General features: G+C 37.3%; 2 protein-coding genes across 2 annotated transcripts; both read right to left on the bottom strand.

Moving 5' to 3' along the window:
• Positions 1-15: 15 nt before the first annotated feature.
• On the bottom strand, positions 16-2,989 carry LOC103454009 (F-box/kelch-repeat protein At1g57790-like). The gene is made up of 2 exons (XM_008393597.4): positions 2,841-2,989; positions 16-1,296 (listed from the first exon to the last, which is right to left on the bottom strand). Exons 1-2 carry the CDS (start codon positions 2,867-2,869, stop codon positions 195-197), a joined length of 1,131 nt encoding a protein of 376 aa, XP_008391819.3. The 5' UTR covers positions 2,870-2,989; the 3' UTR covers positions 16-194.
• Positions 2,990-5,176: 2,187 nt separating this feature from the next.
• On the bottom strand, positions 5,177-6,725 carry LOC103454008 (uncharacterized protein At3g28850). Its single transcript, XM_008393596.4, has one exon. It carries the CDS (start codon positions 6,586-6,588, stop codon positions 5,398-5,400), a length of 1,191 nt encoding a protein of 396 aa, XP_008391818.3. The 5' UTR covers positions 6,589-6,725; the 3' UTR covers positions 5,177-5,397.
• Positions 6,726-20,190: the final 13,465 nt, after the last annotated feature.

Here is a 20,190-nt window from a genome sequence, read left to right as displayed (position 1 = left end):
TGAAGCATTTGTACATACTGTCTGAATATGTTCATGTAACTTAAGGATAACTTACACAGAAAGAAAGGAACAGTTCAGATTTGAATGAGTTCTTAAAGGAGTATAATTGACCCCATAAGCAACTTGTTACACATGAAGTATCTATAGCACAACATCCAATTGATCGCGCAGACGCGAATTATTCGCTACAACTTTCACCAATTTAAGGTTGAGAAGTCTTGAGGTGCTTCAATCCAAATCTTCTTAAAAGGATCTTGCTCTCCCCAGTCATGACACTCCTTGCGAGGATGGTATCTACAAGAGTCGAGAGAGTAGGATATGCAACACCTTCCGTAGAAACGAACTTTCGAGAAGTAGACGCTGTTTCTCATGATTCCAGGCAGGTCAATTCTTGAATGAGATGACAAGAAACTCGCAAACAGTGTCAGACCATCGAGGGTCATCATTTCTTCCCAAACCATGTTCGTCTGATCCAGCTTAAATATAATCGGGTTTTCACTTGAACATGTATATATAACTAATATGTTTCCCTCATGCTCAGCCATAAACTTACCTTTCCACCAATTTTTGGCAAAAAAGTTCTCCGGGCACTTGGGTGGAGGAACGGCAAGAACACTCCAAGTGCGTTCTTCGGGGTTGAATACCCCTAGCCAACCGGTGAGGCTCAGACAATAAAAGAGTCCGTTGCAGAAAACAAGCTTGTTCCAAATGCTACTCACAAAGGGCAACCGGTTTTGGAAATTAACAGTAGTCCACTCTCTTTCCCCAGGACGACAAGTGCTAATAGCAACAACTGTGGGGCTGATGTGTTTCACCGTAAAGAGTATGCAGCTGGCAGAAGTTGGGGCACAAGAGAATGCAACTATCTGATAAGTCAACTCAAATCTTGGTACCTTTATTATCTTGCGATTGAAGGGATTAAAGAAGAACACGCGGTGAGATCTGGGTCTGTATAACAGTAGCCAACCGTCTTTAGTGTAGCAAATCCTAGACCCAGTCAGCTCAGGTAACTCCAAGGAGTAGATTTTGCGCTGCGATGGATCATAGAATTCATATAGGTCACCAAATCTGGGAAAGTACATAAGCAGTGGTGATTGGTTGACCACCCGCACAGAAATGGCAGCTGAGTGCCATCTCTTGCATACAACAGATACGCGAATGTTATCCCGCAGAGTTAAAGTAGACACAATGAGTTCCAAAAGTTCGGCAGGAAGGTCAGACCAAGTCTGCAGCTCCAGTTTATCCTTTTTCATCTTGCTTGCTTTTCTGTTACTATTTGTGATTGTTTCAGCTAACCTATACATCATAAATTCATATAAGTTATACGAAACACAGATATGAGCTAAGACGCTATAAGGAAACGCTAAAGGAAAAATAATTATTTCCATAAAAGTAAGACACAGCTAGCAATAAATCAACATTCTATTATTAATCCGAATTCTTTGGCATGTAACCGCCAAACCAAATGCGAAACACAATCCTTCCCCCTAACCCGTCAAAACAGCCACACACCACATTCACACCCATCCCAAAACAAAAGAGTATGAAGTCATTTCGGAATTACTAAAAATTGGACCCCTTGGATAACATATGATTATGGTTAAAAGTACTACCAAGAAACACAAAAGAAATCAATAGTTGTACTGGCCCCCACAACCGTTGAGAGAAAAACATAATTGTAACTAATCAACTATCATATTCATTTCCCCCGCTACCGTTTCTTGTCAACACTATCATATTCATTTCCAGGTAACATACGAATCCGACAAATAAAAAAAAATCCCCACAAACGACAAGAGAAAAACCTGGTTGTAACTAATCAACTACCATATTCATTTACCGGTAACATACGTACAAATCCGACAAATAAACACAATTCCCACATCAGACAATACAAAAACCTGGTTGTAACTAATCAACGATCACATACTTTTCGGATAACATACAGATCGTGCGAATTCGACAATTAAAACAAAGAGTAACAACCTGGTTGTTACTAACCATCACTTTTTTTTCGGGTAACGTACGGATCGTGCGAATCCAACAATTAAACACACAATAACCACAACCGAACAAGAGATAAACCTGGTTGTAACTAATCAACTATCATATTCTTTACCCTATTCTTTTTGGGTAACGTACAAGATCGTACTGGTACTTTTGCTTAAGCAAGATAGGCAAACAAGCAATTAATGAACCTAAGACATAATGAGCTCATATAGAAAGGAAAATATGATCACACAAGAACCACTAAAAACGCTTACCTTGGATGCCCAAAGTTATCAAGAAATTAAAATATGCACAACATGAAACCGAAAACCATGAGATTGCTCTGAATTCATCCAATTTAACATTTTTCCACAATTAAAGCCTACCCTTTATTTCTTGATAGTATTACATTCCCAAAAGACACTATGATCTAGCAATGGCTAGGGTTATAACTTTTAACCCATTTAACAACCCGGTCGAAATTTTCAATTTTGACTCTTGAATCCAATTTTAAACAAATTCAAACTAATTCCTATCCAAAGAGCTTATTGACATTCCACTATAAAACCCAAATTTCTCCAAAACCCTAAATTCACAAACTTTAGCCACACACAAAAACCCTTCCCCCAAAACCCCATCAAAATTCTCACAATTGACTTCAATTCTCAACAATTAAACCTAATTCTTGACTTGAAAATCATTGCTTTTCAATCATAACCCCTAAATTGATCCAAATTCCTAAAATCCTCACACCCATTTCCTAAATCCAGAGTGAAAAAACAATGAAATGAAACATGCAAATTACGAAATGCTTTCAGTGAGTAAAAGAGAATTGAGAAAACAAATCTTACGATTTCAGCTTCCTCTTTCTTCCGGCCATGGCGAACCCAATTGCACTGCTGTTTAGAGAGAGAGAGAGAGAGAGAGAGAGAGAGGGGAGAGAGAGTTTGAGGGAGGAGAGACGGAGGTGTTATATTATCACTCCCGTCACTACTTGCATAGAAAACAACACGTGTGAGCTGGTCGGTCAAGCCAAATCAAGTGCATGCGTCTCCACAACTTTACAGTGAATACAGCGAATAAGCAAGTGAAATGATGAATTTGTTTTTAAAATATATTGTGTGGCAGTTTTCTAATGGCTGTAGCTCGTGAGGTAACTTGGAGGGGTTTGTAGGTGAATGAAACTGCAGTGTAATCACTGGAACCGGATGCCGTGTTACTGTTTGCGTGCGTGTGCGGTTCATTTTTGTCTGGGTGCTGTTGACTGTCAGAATTAGTTTACTACACAACAAACTGACTGCAACCGTTTTTCATGCAGAAGGTGAAAATTTGGGAGTAGGATTCTTTTTCTAAATTTTTCACTTCTATGTGAATGATCATGATTAAATTATATCGACATCTTATGTCAACTTTTGTTTATAAAGAGAAAGACAAAGAGGAAAGTGAAAGAGATGGGGAAGGAAAGCGAGAGGATTTAGAAGGGAGAAAATCGTACTCCGAAAATTTGAACTAAGCTACGTAATAAATCACTCCTAGTTTACGTCATTGGACTGATAGTGACGTGTGATTAATGACATCATTATTATATAGATGGAATGACGCTAGTGTTATGTTTCTCACTCCACAGTATAAAATCATAATTCATGAAAGTTAAAAATCACTTTTTTTTGTCACGTAGTACTACTGCCTAATGATATTCTGTTCTACTCAAAAGTTGTGAGTGAAAAATCTAACATCTAATTCAAACCATATCGGTGATTAATCTAACAAAATCTATCGTTTATAAAAAGAAAAAAGAAATCTAAGGTCAAATATTGTAAATAGTAAGTTCGAAGCTATTTTACTTCTTTACCACGTGATGTAAATATATTGCTATGTAAAAAAAAAAAAAAAACTCACTTCATTTGATTACTTTTATGGATATTTCATAATTTGCAGAAATACTATATTTGATCTACTACCTAGCTTCTTCAGTTCATGAATCTGATTTTTTTTTTTTTTTTTGTCAAACGATAAATTTTGTTAAATTAGCCACCGACGGAGTTTGAACCCATGCCGTAATACAAGGGCTCAACACCTTTCCACATTGTGGTAAAGGGTCACTTGCAGTTCATGGATCTGAATTTACGGTTCGCAATTTAATTATTTTTCACGTTTCGTAGGTTCATATGTAATAGTGTGTGACACACCGTTTTGTCAAGTTTTGTTGGAAATTCTTAGTTTGGTTTGAGGATTTGCTCTCTTTATGCAGCCATGGCAGCACTGCACCAGGAGTTTTAACATTTTAGCAGCATCGCCACCTTGTAAAAATCAAGCGGTCAATGCACTTTCGTACAATGTGCATTCGGGGTACTTCAATGGCGTGTTCTCATGTCGCGCGGGTTGCAGCAGTTCTAAAAAGCTCAACAGGTGCTTCAATGGCGTGTGCATTCGAGCCCTGCAGAAATATTTTCCGCCTTAATGACAACAGGTTAAGTTCGTTACCTTGATAAAGTTATTGGCCAATTTCCTAACAAATCAAACTTTTGCGGTCTACTTGTCTAGCGGTTGTCTAACAAGTTATCAATTTTCGATTCTTATGCAGCAAACACCAAGGACAACAACGGAAAACCATTCGCGTTCCGTCTGGTAAAACTGAAGCACCACCATATGACAGACGAAAGGACATTGCAGTCATGTACCTGTTCCTCCATGCTTTCTTAACTACCCGTTCATCGGGATTGGAGCTATGAGCGGACATTTGTCATTTTATCTAACGGTGACCTTCAAAGGCAGACGAAAGGACCTACAGATATTCAAAGTTTCCGTGGATTCTCCTCCGAATGTTGATGTAGTAGTGGAGCCTGAGGTGTCGGATTTTTCTGGTGGGGTGAAAAAGGCAAGTTACAGGGTTAATTTCTATCCAAGCAGATATTCGGTTCTCGTCTATGGCAGCATAACTTGAAGGATGGATTCAATCATGTCAAGAGTCCAATTCTCCTAAACCTTGTTATGGAATAAGGATTAGGGAATTCATATATTTTTTAGGAGAATTGGACTCCTAACATGACAACTGAATTCATCACTCCAAGTTATGCTGCTGTAGAAATCAACCCGAAAAATCCAACACCGCAGGATTTCAACTTACAAAACTGGAAGCTATACACAATTCATGCAATTTATCATAAATTAACAAAAGAAGAAATAAACTTAGAAAGCAGGATTTCAACTTCTAAAACAAGCGTGTAAAAAATCACATCAGTCTTTAAGTTAAAAAAAATCTTTAAGTACAAACCCAGCAGCAAAAGGGGCCTAAAACATACTTTAGAATCCCACTACTCAAAACAAAAATCTTTGTTCTGCCGGCAGAATACCAAAGATTTCATAAACCCGAAACCCAAAAACCGAAATCTGTCAGTGGAATTACTATTAGCAGCAACAAAGTGGACAGTGAATCAAACCGTTCTCATTGCACTCGCCGCATTTCACCATCTTCTTTTTCACCTCATCCAAAACTTTGCAGCTTCCATTGCAAACCATGCACATCACAAATCTCATTCCGGCACAGCCTTGGCATCCGATGACCGCCCTCGGAATCCCATCAAACAGAATCCCAAGCTTCCCTTCCTCCTCCAACTTCACCACCTCGTCGGCGCCGCCAATCAGCCTCCCCTTCACAAATACAAGTGGAACTTTAACCTCCTTGGTCCCCATTAGCCTCCTTATCTCCTCCTTAAAACCAGAATCCATCGATATATCACGCTCGAGAACATGAACGAGGTGTGACTCCACAATGGACCTCAAATTGTTGCAATCCTCAAAAGTCTTCCTAATTCCTCTCAGTGTAGTTGTGTACACAACAACTGCATTCTCGCCGCCCGGTGGGCATTTTTTCTCGAATAATTGCAGCATAGACTCCGAATCCTTGGAAGAAATTCTCAATTTACGGGGCTTTGGTGACAGCGGAACCATCCTCTTGATCTGCTCTTCCTCCTCAGACATTTCCTTCTCGTAAGATGCAACGAGTTCGGGATCAAACAGGGGACTTAAACTCCTCCGTCGAGACAAATCACTGTCAAAGCTCTGCCTTTTTGCCGCAACGGGCGACCCTTTTACTCCAGGGCTCCAATTCAACATCTTCTTACACGAATTTTCGCCGCCATTGTTCGGTTTCAGAACCTGTTTCGGGCTATAACGCAACACATTAACATTCACCCCTCTCTCTTTATTATTCTCCTTCCCTCCAAATCGCTTCGATTTCATCGGCGACCCGATCTGACTCAACAACTTGAACGGAGTCCTCGAACCGAAATCTGCAAACCCTCGAAGTAGCGCACTCGATTTCGGGCTCTTCTTCGTCGGATTCGAGATGGGTATTCCTTCTTCGAGCCCCTCCATGAGTTCCCAGGCGTTGATAACCTCCGGATCTTCCCGGGGCGGCGAAGATTTCATCGCGGCCCTCTTGCTCTCCGCAACGCCGTCTTTGGTGGGTTGTTGGCCGTTTTCGAGGTTCAGAACGCCGTAAGTGCTGGAAGTGAGAGAGACGACGTGATTGATGACGTATTCGCCGCCGCCATTGTTATCCCCTTTCTTGAACAGTTTCGATGAAGCGCAGCCCATTGACGAGTGGGGCTCTCTCTCTCTCTCCCCCCCCTCTCTCTCTCTCACCCTCTCTCTCTGCGATTTCTCTGTCTCTCTGCTTTCTGATTTGAAGCAAAAGATGTTTGTGGGGTATTGGATTGAGGATTGGGCAAGGCGAAGTGGGATTTTTTCTTTTGATGTTGTTTTTGAATCTCAACGGCTACCTTGTCGGCCAACGGGCCACAACGGTCCGAAAATTCGAATGACATCGAGGAATTTCTGTAGTTAAGTCCTTGTCATCTTTTGTTATTTGCTAATTTATATCTTATATTTCGTGTAATTATGTATTTGACCCACAAAGTTTTTGCTTGCAGCACCTTTTTCTTCTTAACTTTTAATTTCTTGCCAATGTCTCACCGCATATTAGCTTTATCAAATATTTCCTCAAATTGAAAGTTATTTTTCTTTATTTTGTACACGTAGAACCCTTAAATTTGTTGCAGATATGTTAAGTTGCCATTCGTCTTAATTTGTTCGCATAACTCAATGATCAGAAGTTCAAGTATGTACTAACATTATGTTCACTTATACACCCTAAAAGTTAACCATATGCATTACATGTGATGGAATTAACGAAAAAATTGTGACAAAAAATCAACAGTTGCGATGAAATATTGGAACTAACAAAAAGTTTATCCTCAAAACCAAATTGAAAGTTTAGAGGGTAAATAGAACAAAGTTCAAATTTAGTGGGGCGTGCTTCGCTTAATTTTGCCCTTGAAAATTTATCTTCATACACTTGAGTCCTTCTTTCTCTCTGTCGTCTCCTCCCTCTCTTACCCACTTTTATAATTAGTTTCACAACATTTTCATAGTTTTTTTCTTTGAAATATGATATTTTCTTTAGAAATATACTAATTTAACGAGAGAGTGATTTTTTTTAAAAGTAAACAAGAGGGTGATTTGAACTTGAATACCCTAGCAAAGTGGCATAACTTGTGAATCAACATGTTGTGTTTGATTTCCCTTCCCACATATCGTTTGTATTAAAAACAGCCACTAACGCGAGTAATTAGCCAAACTGTTCCCTAGAGGGTTGTTACATTGATTTCCTACCCAAAAAAAAAAAGTTAGTAAGATTTGGATAAAATGCCACTGAGGTGAATTCATAGTTAGGAGCTGGAGTGGAGTGTAAAGTAGATTTTACAAAAATATCTTGGGTGAACGGTCTCATCTTTGCTTGTGCACATCGTCAACAAGGACGGCTTGCTTTGCTTTCTTATTATTTAAGGTTTTTTAGGGTATCTATGGGGGAGACAGCCTACGTTGCAGCAGCAGCATCCATCTCCTTCTATCCTCAGATGGGATGTTAAGGGAGAGCGAAAAGTGTACTCGCACATGATTTTAAATTTGAAGGGGTCTCTAAATATTTGTTATCTAATATCATGTAATAATGTTATATATTTAAAAAATTATTTTTATTAGCACTTTAAATTGCATTGTGCATTTTTTATAAGAGTATTTTTTTTTTCTTTCTTTCTAAATATAAAAACTTGGAGTACAATGAGATATTTTGAGTGTCAATAATAACACCCTGAAAAGCGGTAGTTTTTTAATTTTATTATATAACAACGTTATACATTCAAGTGAAACTTTAAAGTTAGAGGTTTGATATTTTTTTTCTCTTCATGTTTGGCTATTTAAGATAAAACTGCTTTTGATTATTTAGTGAAGGTTATGTTTGAAGCTCTTTTTACTTATCATTAAGGACATCTGTAAATATGTAATCATTGAGTGCTAAAGCTTGTTTTGAAATTTTTTTTTTTTGAACAAACGATATTATATAGGCTAAAAGGGTGGGGGAGTGGGCTAAGCTTGATAATGGGCTAACAATAATATAATTCAAATTCGCATTTGGCGAGAATTTAACATAAGACTTCTCACTTACAAGTGAAGAGGAATATCACTAGACCATAGTACTAAGTGACTTTGTTTTAATTTAAGTGAATGTTTTCTAATATCAATATATTGTTTTACTTTTTTAAAACTTAAAACTATCTTAAGGAGGACCCCTTTTACAAATTTCACACAAAATCCCCAAAATCTCAGAGACGGTCTGGTATCCTCCTTACAATTTTTCTCATTGGTTACTCCCTTGTATGGACTTTCTTTGTAACCCTTGGCGTTTGTCCGGGTAATGCACATCCAGTTCATTGAAAAAAAAAGAGAGTGTGTAGAGTTCGTGTAAATTTTCAACAAATTTTATCCATTAATTAAACGTCATAAATCACCAGAATTCAGAGAGTTTGAGCATCATGCAATGCAGTTTCAGGTGTTGCCTAACACATGGATGGATTGTCTGCTCTCTTAACACCAGGTAAAAATTCTCGAACTCAAACTATTAAACAAATCAGTTCGGAATATTATGTACTGCAATGTAACGCTTAGAAATTCTCGATCTGGAATTCTATACTATCTATAGTAACAAAATAGCTAAGAAAAAAAAGTTAGGTCCAGCTCCAGTTAATGCAAGACTTATAGTCTCGTGCTTTAGTTTAAAAAGTTAAGGTAGTGAGGTTGAGTTTTTTTATTTTTTTTTTATTTATTCACCAATGCAAAGACTTACAATCTTAAACGATTAGAGTATTTTAATTTTTAAGACTTGAGTCTAAATTTTTTTGGTGTGTATTGAAGATGTCCTAAAATTTAAAAATTAAAACTTTAATAATTGTTGTACCACATAAATGGGTCTCACTATTTAGCCCATCAACTATGTAAAATAGCATAAAACCATTGTCTTAAAAGGATAATGCGCCCCAATCCTAATGTCATCTAGACATCAGAAAGGGCACATGTTGGCCGACATTCGAGGGTGACGAAAGCCATATCCTACCATGCATATGCAAACAACATGTAAAACATGCATGGGTGAAGCTACATAGGGGCAAGGCTTGCCGGAAATCAAGCCCAGGACGGTGGTTCCGCCCCTATGGTTTTCTGGTGTTATGGGTTTCCGTGCATGCAGACTTTTTTTTTTTCAAAATACCCAAGCCTTGCATTTTGCAGCTTCTGAAAAGTAACGAAGAAGAAGAGAGAGGAAGAAGAGAGACTTTCTCTCTCACCCATCCCACCCCACCCCACCCCACCTCACATGCCATTTCAAAATTGGGAATTTTAACAAAACACCCATGCTACTATTCACTTTTAAAATGAATAACATTTTTACTCTAGAAAGTCACTCCTAGTACTATTCACTCACAACACATTTTTGTCCTTTTGACTAAAACTCAAAGTTTTCAAGCCATTTTCATTAGTTTTCCTTTCAAAATTACCTACTTTGATTTGTTTTTTAAACTATTGTAACCAATCAATATGGTCCACATAGCTAGCTATTTAATGTGCTGGTTTATATTTGAGATTTGTTTTGTTTTTTAATTATTGTTTGATTAATTTGCCTACTTTTTCAATATTTTTTTAGCCACTTTATTGACACTATTATTTATCTTCATATTCACTACAAATTCATAAGAACTTTAAAAATATTTTGTAAAGTATTATGAACTTGTAATCATTTGAATTTTTGTCTCCAATCATCAAATAGAACAAAATTTGTCAAAATTTGTCAATATTTTTATATTATATGTCTTATAGTCAATGTTTTTAGATATTACATGCTATATAATAAATAGACACTTATTTATACGATATATAATAAATTTATTCAAATTCACCTAGTCTGCCTAAGTCATCGCCTAAGCATTAGGCCAAGTCCAAATCCTCCTTCGAATATTTCAATTAATGCAAATTCTCCTACAAATATTCTGGGTAGTTCACATAATTTCCTTTCTAACCCTGGACTTAGACCTTAAATGGATGTCCACATATTTTCGGTACTTTAAACCTTTTAAATTTCGCCCCTCACTCCCCCTGACAATACATGGCTTCGCCACTGAAAACATGCATGCAAATTTATGCCGAAAAGATCAAACCTAAATAAAATACGTAACTTTAAACATTAAAAATATGAGAATGCAGGGACATGTTCAGATCATATCACTAATCAAGAATACGGCGGAATGAATATTATTTAAAATTGCGATTACAAAGGAAGAGATCCTATATAAGAGAGAAGACTCAAAGCTACCGATACATGAATGCCTCAATGCCGGAATCGTACAACTCATTTCTAAATCCTTAAGGAGGCGCAAAAACAAAGGGTGAGCGGACCACCTTACCCTCAATTTAGGGAGATCCTCTCATTGTAGCCTAAACTCTAACTATTATCCTGTCAAATGCTCCAACCTCCATGTACCGTATGTAATGAACCCGATTCTGTAGTGGAAATGGTAACTAAACCAACATGGACGTAGCCCAACTTCAAGTGAACCATGATGTAAATTGTGTTTTTGTACACTTGTGTAATTTTACAATCAGATCTAAGGGAGTTCACATTTGTGCATCAACCAGAATCAAGGTGGTATTTGAAACATGCATGATTGAATTTGAGCAATCGAGGTCACAATCAATCGTTTTCCCTTTTGGTTTGTCCATTATCTTGTTTAAGGCAGAATGATGCTATATGATATATTTTCTTGTGTTGATTAAGTACACTTTAACTTTAATTGTTTAAAGAGGGCAAAGGAGTTAACGAAATGTCACACGAGTCTTAGCTTAGGTTTCTCACATGCAGGTCCCAGGCTCCAGCTGCTAGCTTCTTGTTCATTTCCTTAATTCTTTCTCCCCCCCTTTTTGAAAAGGTATGAAATATACATCTTCAAATTCCAAGTTGATCATCTAGAAACCTTTTTATGGTAGGGCAACTAAAATAAAGCTTGATGCGATCAACCATTGCCCTTAAAAGTGCTGTCCAGTGCTTTACTTTTGGTTTTCTATGTATCAAGTTACTTTCTCTAGGGTTGACAAAATGAATCCAGCAATGTCAATGCTTAAAAAAAATCAAAGCAAAACAAAATGTTGGACAATATCCACTCTCTTACGTATTACGGTATAAATTTATAGGGCTAACTACATTTTACACTCAGGTTATAAAAGTAATTTTCGAACACGTTATGCAGTTTTAATTTTCTCAAATAACACACTATGAGATTTTGGAATTGTATCAATTTACAACATTTTGTCTCTTTAAATGTCTACTAACCCATTAGATTAAAGAGTTTCTTTATCAATGCGGTCAAGGTTTAAAAAGACGTTAGGGGCTAGTTGAGTGACGGGCTAGACAAGTCATAGGCGAGGGCCTAGGCAAACCATGTTGATTTAAGTAAATTTATTATGTATTGTATAAATAAGTGTTTGCTTATACTTGGAAAATATATAATTTCAATGAGATATATAAACTGCAAAACAGAATGATATGTAGATTATAAAGTATTGGAACATAATAAAAAAATAGGAAACAAGCATAAAGTGTGTGTTTATCTAGCTCACTACTACAAAATTATTTATAACTGGCTGTTCAAAAACCGACAAAAAACGTATATTACTGTCGGATTTTAAGCAAAATCCAACATAAAATGGATGCAGTGACGACTATAATAAGTGACAGAATTGCCAGCGTCAGGAAATGAATTTTCCGACAGAAAATACTCTAAAACCAATAGAAATTGTGTCGGATATAACCAACAAAGAATAAATTAATAATGAATAAATAATAGCATTTTTTGTCGGATAAAACCGACATAACATATACAAAACCAACAGAAAATGTATAAAACCGACAGAAATTGTGTCGGTTAGAACCGCCAGGTAATATATTAATTATAAATAAGACCATTCTCTATCGGATAAAACCGACAGCAAATTGATTAATAATAAAAAAAATATAAAAAGGACATGACAACATTATCCCTTCTTCTCATTCTCCTTCTCGTTGAGCATTCTTCTTCTGCTCAAAATGACCCAACATGCTTGAACCAGATTCTGCAGCTAAGGAGCAAACCAGATTGAGCTAATAAGGTACACCACATTCTTCACTTCCTACAGTTCATCCTGAAAATACAAAGCAATGAGGATCAAATTGGTTGCCCATCTCCGGCCACTGATTGATGAAATGGCGAAGAGTATGAGTTGGCACCATGGATGAATCGTGAAGCTTTTGCATTGTGACAGGACATGAGAGATTACCTCAGGAAAGCCATTTTTCGATGCTCGACTTGTTGTAGGTTTTGCCTGTGCAGAGAGTGACTGGATCTTTGAACAAGAGACGAACCTCTGCCAAGTCTTAGGGGCACTGGAACATTCTATGAAACTTTTTTCAATGATTTAACTGTCAAACTTGTTTGTACACACTCCGAGATCGCATACCTAAAAAATCACAAAAAAAAAACGTTCAGAGATTAGGTAACAGAGCAAAAGTTTTCGACGGTTATAAACGAAAAATCACAATTTAACGGTTATGTTAGCTCCGATTTTGATGATTTTTTACAGCTACACTCCTCGACCCTATAAGAATTCATTGAACGAATTCGATCTTCAATTTAAAATATTTACACTAGTGGATAATTTTTTATACTTAATGGAAGTATAACATTAACTCTTAAGTGTTTGTTAAATCTATCAATTTGATAGGATATGCATTTTACGAAACTAGTTTCAAAGATCCAATCGTCAAATAAGTTTGTATATACTCCGAGATAGCATCTGTAAAACATCACACAAAAAAATATTCAGAGATTAGGTAACGGGACCGTGAGTGAAAAAAAATATTTAAACCATTTGTTTATTTATTTATAATCAATATAACATTTTAAAATATGAAGAAAAAGAATTGAAAATTTTACAAATTGAGGGGAAGAGAAGAGAAAGATTGAAGATGAAGAGAAAATGAGTAAAATGAAGATGAGGAAGAAAACGAAATCTGAAAGAACAACAAATTGAAAAGCGGTTCGGTTATAACCGACACAATACTAAAATAATTACCGCCAGAATACTAAAATAATAAAATAATCAATTTATGTCCGTTATAACCGCCACCATTAACCTACAAACCGCCACCAGTAACTTAAAAACCGCCAGAATCTGTCAAAAATATTTTTAAAAAAAATTCAAAAATACTGTCGTTTATAACCGCCAGTAATTTTATAATATCTGCCAATAATTATCCGCTAGGAATTTATGTCGGATATAACCGATATGATGTTTCTAATATCCGCCACTAATTAAATAAGGTGTCGGATATAATTTATCCGACATTATTTTTCTAAATCCGCCACCATCATTCACCACCTAAAGCTAATATTGTAGTAGTGGCTAAGTATTTAACAAGTTTCTAACCTTTGCCGTTTTCCCTAATAATGCACTTCCAGTTCACCAAACAAAAAGGGAATTTGTGTAGAAGTCGTGAAAATTTTCAACCAAGTTTATCCATTAATTAAACTTTATTAATCACCAGAATTCAGAGATGTTGAGCATAATGCAAATGCAGTTTCAGGTGTTGCCTAACAATTGGATGGATTCCCTGCACTCTTAAATCCTAATACCATGTAAAAATTATCGAACTCAAACTATTAAAGATTAAACAAGTCAGATCGGAATATTACGTATGGTTTTTGGATTTCTTCACCAATGTAATGACTTAAAATTTTAGACGATTAGAATGTTTTAATTTTTAAGACTTGAGTCCAAATTTTTTTGATGCGTATTGGAGATGTCCCAAAAATCAAAATAAAAAACTTTAATAATTGTTGTGCCATATAATTGGCTTTATTTAGCCCATCAACTATGTTAAATAGCATGAAACCATTGTCCTAGAAAAGGACTCCCTTATCCTCAATTTTGAGAGATTCTCTCATTGTAGCCTAAATTCTAGCTATTTTACCCTCTCAAAGGCTCAAGCCTCCATGTACCATTTATGCAATGAACCCGATTATGTAGTGGAAACGGAACCTGGACCAATGTGGACGTAGCCTAACTTTGAGCGACCCACAATATATATTTGTTTTTGTATGTTTGTGTGATTTTACGATCAGATCTAAGTTTGTTCATATTTGTGCATCAACCATAATCAAGGTGATGAATTTGAAACATGCATGATTGAATTTGAGCAATCGAGGTCACAATCGTTTTTCCCTTTTGGTTTGTCAATTATTTTGTTTAAGTAAGAATGATGCTATATGATATATTTTCTTGTGTTGACGAAGTAGTTAACGAAATGTCACACGAGTCTTAGCCTAGGTTTCGCACTGCATGCAGGTCCCAGGCTCCAGCCAGCTTGCATGTTCCTTTCCTTAATTCTTTCTCCCGTCCTTTTCGAAAGGTATGGGATTCATATCTTCAAATTTCAATGTGATCATCTAGAAACCTTTTTATGGCCACTACCCTTAAAAGTGCAGTTTAGTGCTTTACTTTTTTCTTTTTTTTGGGAAACTGTTTAGTGCTTTACTTTTGAGTTTTGACTATGCCTAAGATTTGTTTAGTTTTTTATTTATTTATATTATTATAACGAGAAATTAGATCATCTTCGAAGGATATTTTCTCTCAAATTTGTGTAATCAAATGAACTAAAGAATTATATCACGTAATCTTTTAGGTGCGAATAGTATATCTTCAATTGTTTGTACCACATATATATATATATATGATCAATCCGAATGCATGTTACCTGCTAAGGCACCATGTCTAAGGAGCATTCATGCTGAAACACTTAGATTAATCCCAACCAAGTGAGCGCCACAACACGTGGCAACCACACCTATTGACTATTCTCATAACCAATGAGAGATTTTCCTCTAACCTAGCGAACCTCATAAATTTCACATTGGCCAAGTTTAAGAATGTCCTCCCACCTCCCCTTTATAAAATAGAAACAACGATTCCCTTTTGTTGGTAATCATCATTTACTACCTTAAGACACTGCTCACTAACATCTTAATCGCTCCTTGCTAAGTTAAGTATCAGAAAATTTTCAGCCAGTACCATACTAATGAGATTAAGCACTAATCTCCACAGTTAGGCTAGTGTTCGACTTATTTCACCATTCTTGTTTTCTCTCCGAAATTATATATATAAACATATATATATGTATTTACGTATGTATGTGTGTATGTGGGTATGTACACAGAGAAAATGAATCTACAGTAGTGAGAGAAAAGGGGCTAAGACCTCTCCGGATCTTTGTGTCCGGTGTTGACAGAAAACTGGACCATTCATTTTCAATTATACGATCCTTATTAGTTCATTTCACTGGTCCAACCAGATCTCTCTTTCTCTCTCTTCAACGACCATGATTTCTGATTCCTTAGATTACGGACACAAAAATACGGAGAGAATGTCGACTAAGGAGCCGGCCTGCGACATGCATGGATGGACTCTCATATGTCAGTGTGTGATCATATGAGACATTGCAAGCCAAATCATGTTAGGAGACATAGCAACCCATCATATCACATGCAATCACGCATATTGCTGCTGCATGCCTGCAAGTTAATTGCTACTAATAATTTTGTTTCCCCTGATTTAAGGACATCGAAGCATGCCATTTGTCTTCCAATATATATATATAGGCCATAATATATAAATATAATCAAGGGCACAAAATTGACCAACCAGCTGCCTCTCAATCTTCTAAAGCGATTAATTAGCTGATGATCCCATGAGATAGATGTAAATATTGATATTACTTCTATGGCCGGGAATGATTTTTCATCTTCGTTTTTACCTTTTGCATATTTTTGTTATATTTGCTTCTTATTTAATCAGTTCTCATAAACGGGGAAGAAAAAAGACGAGGAAAGAGAAAAAAACAAATACAAGAGGTGAAAAACAATGTGCAGACATTATTCCTCTTCTTTCTAAATTTGTTGACTAATGGCTACTTGGAGTTCTTGTTAGTACGTGATTTGTAAATTCTCATGTAAATCTATATCAGTGGCAACAATTAGTTTGGTCGGATTCTCGCCCTAAACCCTAATATTGTATACTTTGGTTATTTTTTTAGGAAACTTTAACTAAAAGCTCCCGGTACTGTTCACTTTAACGAAAAACTACATTTTTATACTAAAAAGTCAATCATGGTACCATTCACTTAACCCTTTATTTTGTCCTTATCGTTAAAATTCAAAATTTTCAAGCCCTTTTCATTAGTTTTTCTTATTTTTTTATTAGTATAAACTCAGTGACCAACTGCCGCTTAGTACGACAGTTTAGTGATATTTCTTTTTACTTGTAAGTGAGAGGTTATAAGTTCAATTTTGCCAAAGATAATTTTGAACCATATTATTGCTAGCCTACTATGAGGCTTAGCGGCCACTCCCTCTCTTTTAGTGTACATAATATCACTCGATGAAGTAGTATTTTCTAAAGGTAGTTTAATAATGAGTAACCAATTGGCAACCTTTTTAGCATACTACTTAATTACTTTATGTTCGTAAATTGTAGTAATATCATGTCATCATAAAATAAAACACTACGTTACAGTGTGATGGCTGTATTTTAGTATTTAAATAAAGTAATACTTGTGTTTTTTTATAGGGACTTACTTGTCTCCCTACTTACGATTGATGAACTATTACTTTCCGAACATCATAATTGTGGAGCCTAAAATAATCTCAAATATTTTAGATGCGACACGTGGACTTTTATTCAAAGAAACACAAGATTGCCCTCAATAAATTGGCAGGCTTCTCAGATGCTCCAACGCGCAGCTCACATCCTTGGAGGACTCAGCAACTAAACACAACTGCCCACAACTCACCTACCATTGGCAAGGAATTAAAGATAATGATTAATTACCCAAATCCTATCTTTAATACATTCCTACTTGAAGAATAACTTCAATCAAGTAAATAATCCTAATTTAATTAAATTAGGATAATTACATCATTATCTCAAGATATTATTTCCTATTTAACATCTTGGGAATAATTAGAGAATATCTCTCCATTAAACACTATATGGCCGGCCCTAGCCCTATAAATACCCCATATTCTACCAATTTTGGAGAGCTTTTTGCAACCCTAAAAAAAGCCCTAAACACTTTACTCTCTCAGAGAAACTAACTTAGGCATCGGATATCTGTTAACCTTGTTTATACCATATTTAGGGCCTCATATTTAGACCTCGTATAAATACTCGAGGGACTTAAATGTAATTATGTAATAAAAGAAAGGGCAAATATGTAATTAGGGGAGAGCCCTTATTCTATAAAAGGGCCTCCTCACCCTCACAAACCCTAAGCCTCTCCTATCTAGAGCAAAGCTCTCACACTTTCTCCCTCGCAAATACTCTCAGAGAAATACAATCAGTGTGGACATAGCCCAAACCTTGGGGTGAACCACGATACATCTTGTGTTATTTACATTTCATGCAGATTCACGGTCAGATTTACGTTGTTTCAAGACCTCCGGTTTTGTGCATCAACATTTGGCGCCGTCTGTGGGAAATCGACATGAAAAGCTATGTCTGTTTTCTCTCAATTTTTCATCTCACCACCGTGAAACCTTCACAACCTCACTACTGTCCATCATGAATCTACACAACCCAAAAACCTCACTCTTTGGCTTTTCCAGAAAACCTTCGCAGACTCTCTCTTTACTCATGATCTCTTTCTCTAGCTTAAAGAAACACAGTCTCTCTTTCTCTCATAGAAACACAACCAAGCTGAGAAAAAGCCAATCCATCCATCTGCAGAGAAAGAACTCATTTTGAGTCTAAATATAAAGGAAAAGCTTTAGCTAGCTTTCCTAAACACCTACACTTCTATATAATACCTAAAAAATCAAACACGAGTTACACCATATAGCTCTTACAACATACGGGTATTTGGGTAAAGAATATCTCTGATGGATCGGAAATCAGCCATGGCTGCCAAAGCCCAAGGTGACAATGAAGATGATGATCCCTGTTGTGTGGGCCCATGGTGCTCGACACCCTCATCAAGGTCAAGAACGAGATGGACCCCACCCTCACCTTTCGGTGATCTTGCCAGGAAGGGATCTGCGGCCCATGAGATTGCGGGGGACCAAAAGCCGAGCGCAAGGCCGACGAGGGTGGTAATGAAGGAGTTTGTGGCAAGGGCGCGGAGGAAATTGAAGCATGGATTTGTGAAGAATAAGCAAAAGAATGAGGGTTGATTACTACTACACATATGCATGCATGTCTCATTCCGAAGTTACATGCAGTCTCAATAAGCTTTTGGAGTTTGTAAAATGTTTGTGTACAACATTCTACGCAGCCATGAATCATCTCCGGGTAGAAGTTAGAACTCCGGCATGCTCGAGTCTGTCGTGCTTCGTTGAAATCGAAAGGGCCAACCGCTCTTTCCTGGTAATCATTTAGCTTTCAATCTGTCAAAACCAATTTTTCTGCTTCCGCCAGAAAGTGTCATTTGAAACTGTCCCCTTCCCTGGTCTCCTTCGGTGGGCAACATGACTATATCAGAGGATGAGGCAACAGAGGAGCCCAAAGTAAAGAAAATGCGACTAGTGGATGATACGGCTAAAAAAAAAAAAAAAATAAAAAAAAAAACGGCTGCAGTAGCAATAGCGAGAACACGCCCGTGATGATTGAAACTGACATTTTCAGCAAAACCCAGATGCTAACTCCGTCTGCGCCGCCTTCTGAGACGTCGGGGGGAGCTCCCGCCGACGCTCTGTCGGCTGAGTCGGCGAACAGCACGTGATCCTAAGGCATGGACGATGAAGAAGAACAAGAAGCGGGTGGAAGGTGAAGAGGCAGTAGCAGCGTCGAGCGCCCTTTGGCCAGCCTTCATCTTTTCCGTCTCGACAGCCTCATGAGTCGTCTCCTCCTGTGGGTGGGGTCCCTGCTTCTGCGCCATCATTGACTGGTCAGCGGATGAACAGCGAAACGGACCGTGAGTTGAAAGCTTACTGCCTTGCACTTGATGATGAACTCGGTAAGCTTCCCTGACAACCTTCAACGGCAACTTTCCCCGGAGCTTGGGGAAGAACTCGAAGCTCGGATGGGTAGACGTCTCCACAAACAACTTCAGCCGCAGCGTTCCGTCAAATATCTGGGTGAATGGTCAGCTCCTTAAGCTGATGCTATTTTCGAACAATTTCTCCGGCGATCTCTTCATTTCTCTGTCCAACCTGGGACCCAAGGCCACGGATAGGATGATCCCCTACACTTGCAACGACTACTGACGATGACAGCTACCGGGGTCCCACTCGTCACTGTCAATAACCACATGTCCACCATGATTTATAATCCATCCACCAGGCACGTTCATGTAGCCCCAAAATTGATGACAATCTCTGAAGATGCTCTCGAACGTGATAGCTGGAGCCATTCAGAAAGGCATCAACTTTTGAAAAAGATAAAGACTCTCATCATGAAGGAGTGTATGTTCCCACTCTTCATAGACAAAACCATGTTAAAGAAAAAGAAAAATGAGGAGGAAAAGAATTAAAAAAAAAAGAGGAGGAGGAAAAGAAAAAGAAAAAGGATGAGGATTTTTAGCCATATTGGCGGAAACAAAGAGACCAACAGTGGAGTAAAGTGGGGTTTTTGAAATTTTAGGCAATGGCATCAGTCTCACTGGAAAGGGGTCCACACAGAGATGACAGCACGCTGGACATCACGTCTGATCCCCAACGACTGCTTTATTTATTTTTGAATGATGTAATTTATTTTTCTTATCTTTTGCAGACATCTGTATAAACCCCA

The sequence above is a fragment of the Malus domestica genome, chromosome 14, assembly GCF_042453785.1.
Source record: "Malus domestica chromosome 14, GDT2T_hap1".
NCBI lineage: Eukaryota > Viridiplantae > Streptophyta > Magnoliopsida > Rosales > Rosaceae > Malus > Malus domestica.
The sequence above is the reverse complement of the archived record's forward strand: the minus strand, read 5'-3'. Positions and strand labels throughout refer to the sequence as shown.

Coding starts and splice junctions, on each gene's coding strand:
- LOC103454009 (XM_008393597.4), bottom strand. CDS start 2,869: ATGGCCGGAAGAAAGAGGAAGCTGAAATC. Junction 1,297..2,840: donor AGAAAGAGGAAGCTGAAATC/GTAAGATTTGTT, acceptor TATGATGTATAG/GTTAGCTGAAACAATCACAA.
- LOC103454008 (XM_008393596.4), bottom strand. CDS start 6,588: ATGGGCTGCGCTTCATCGAAACTGTTCAAGAAAGGGGATAACAATGGC.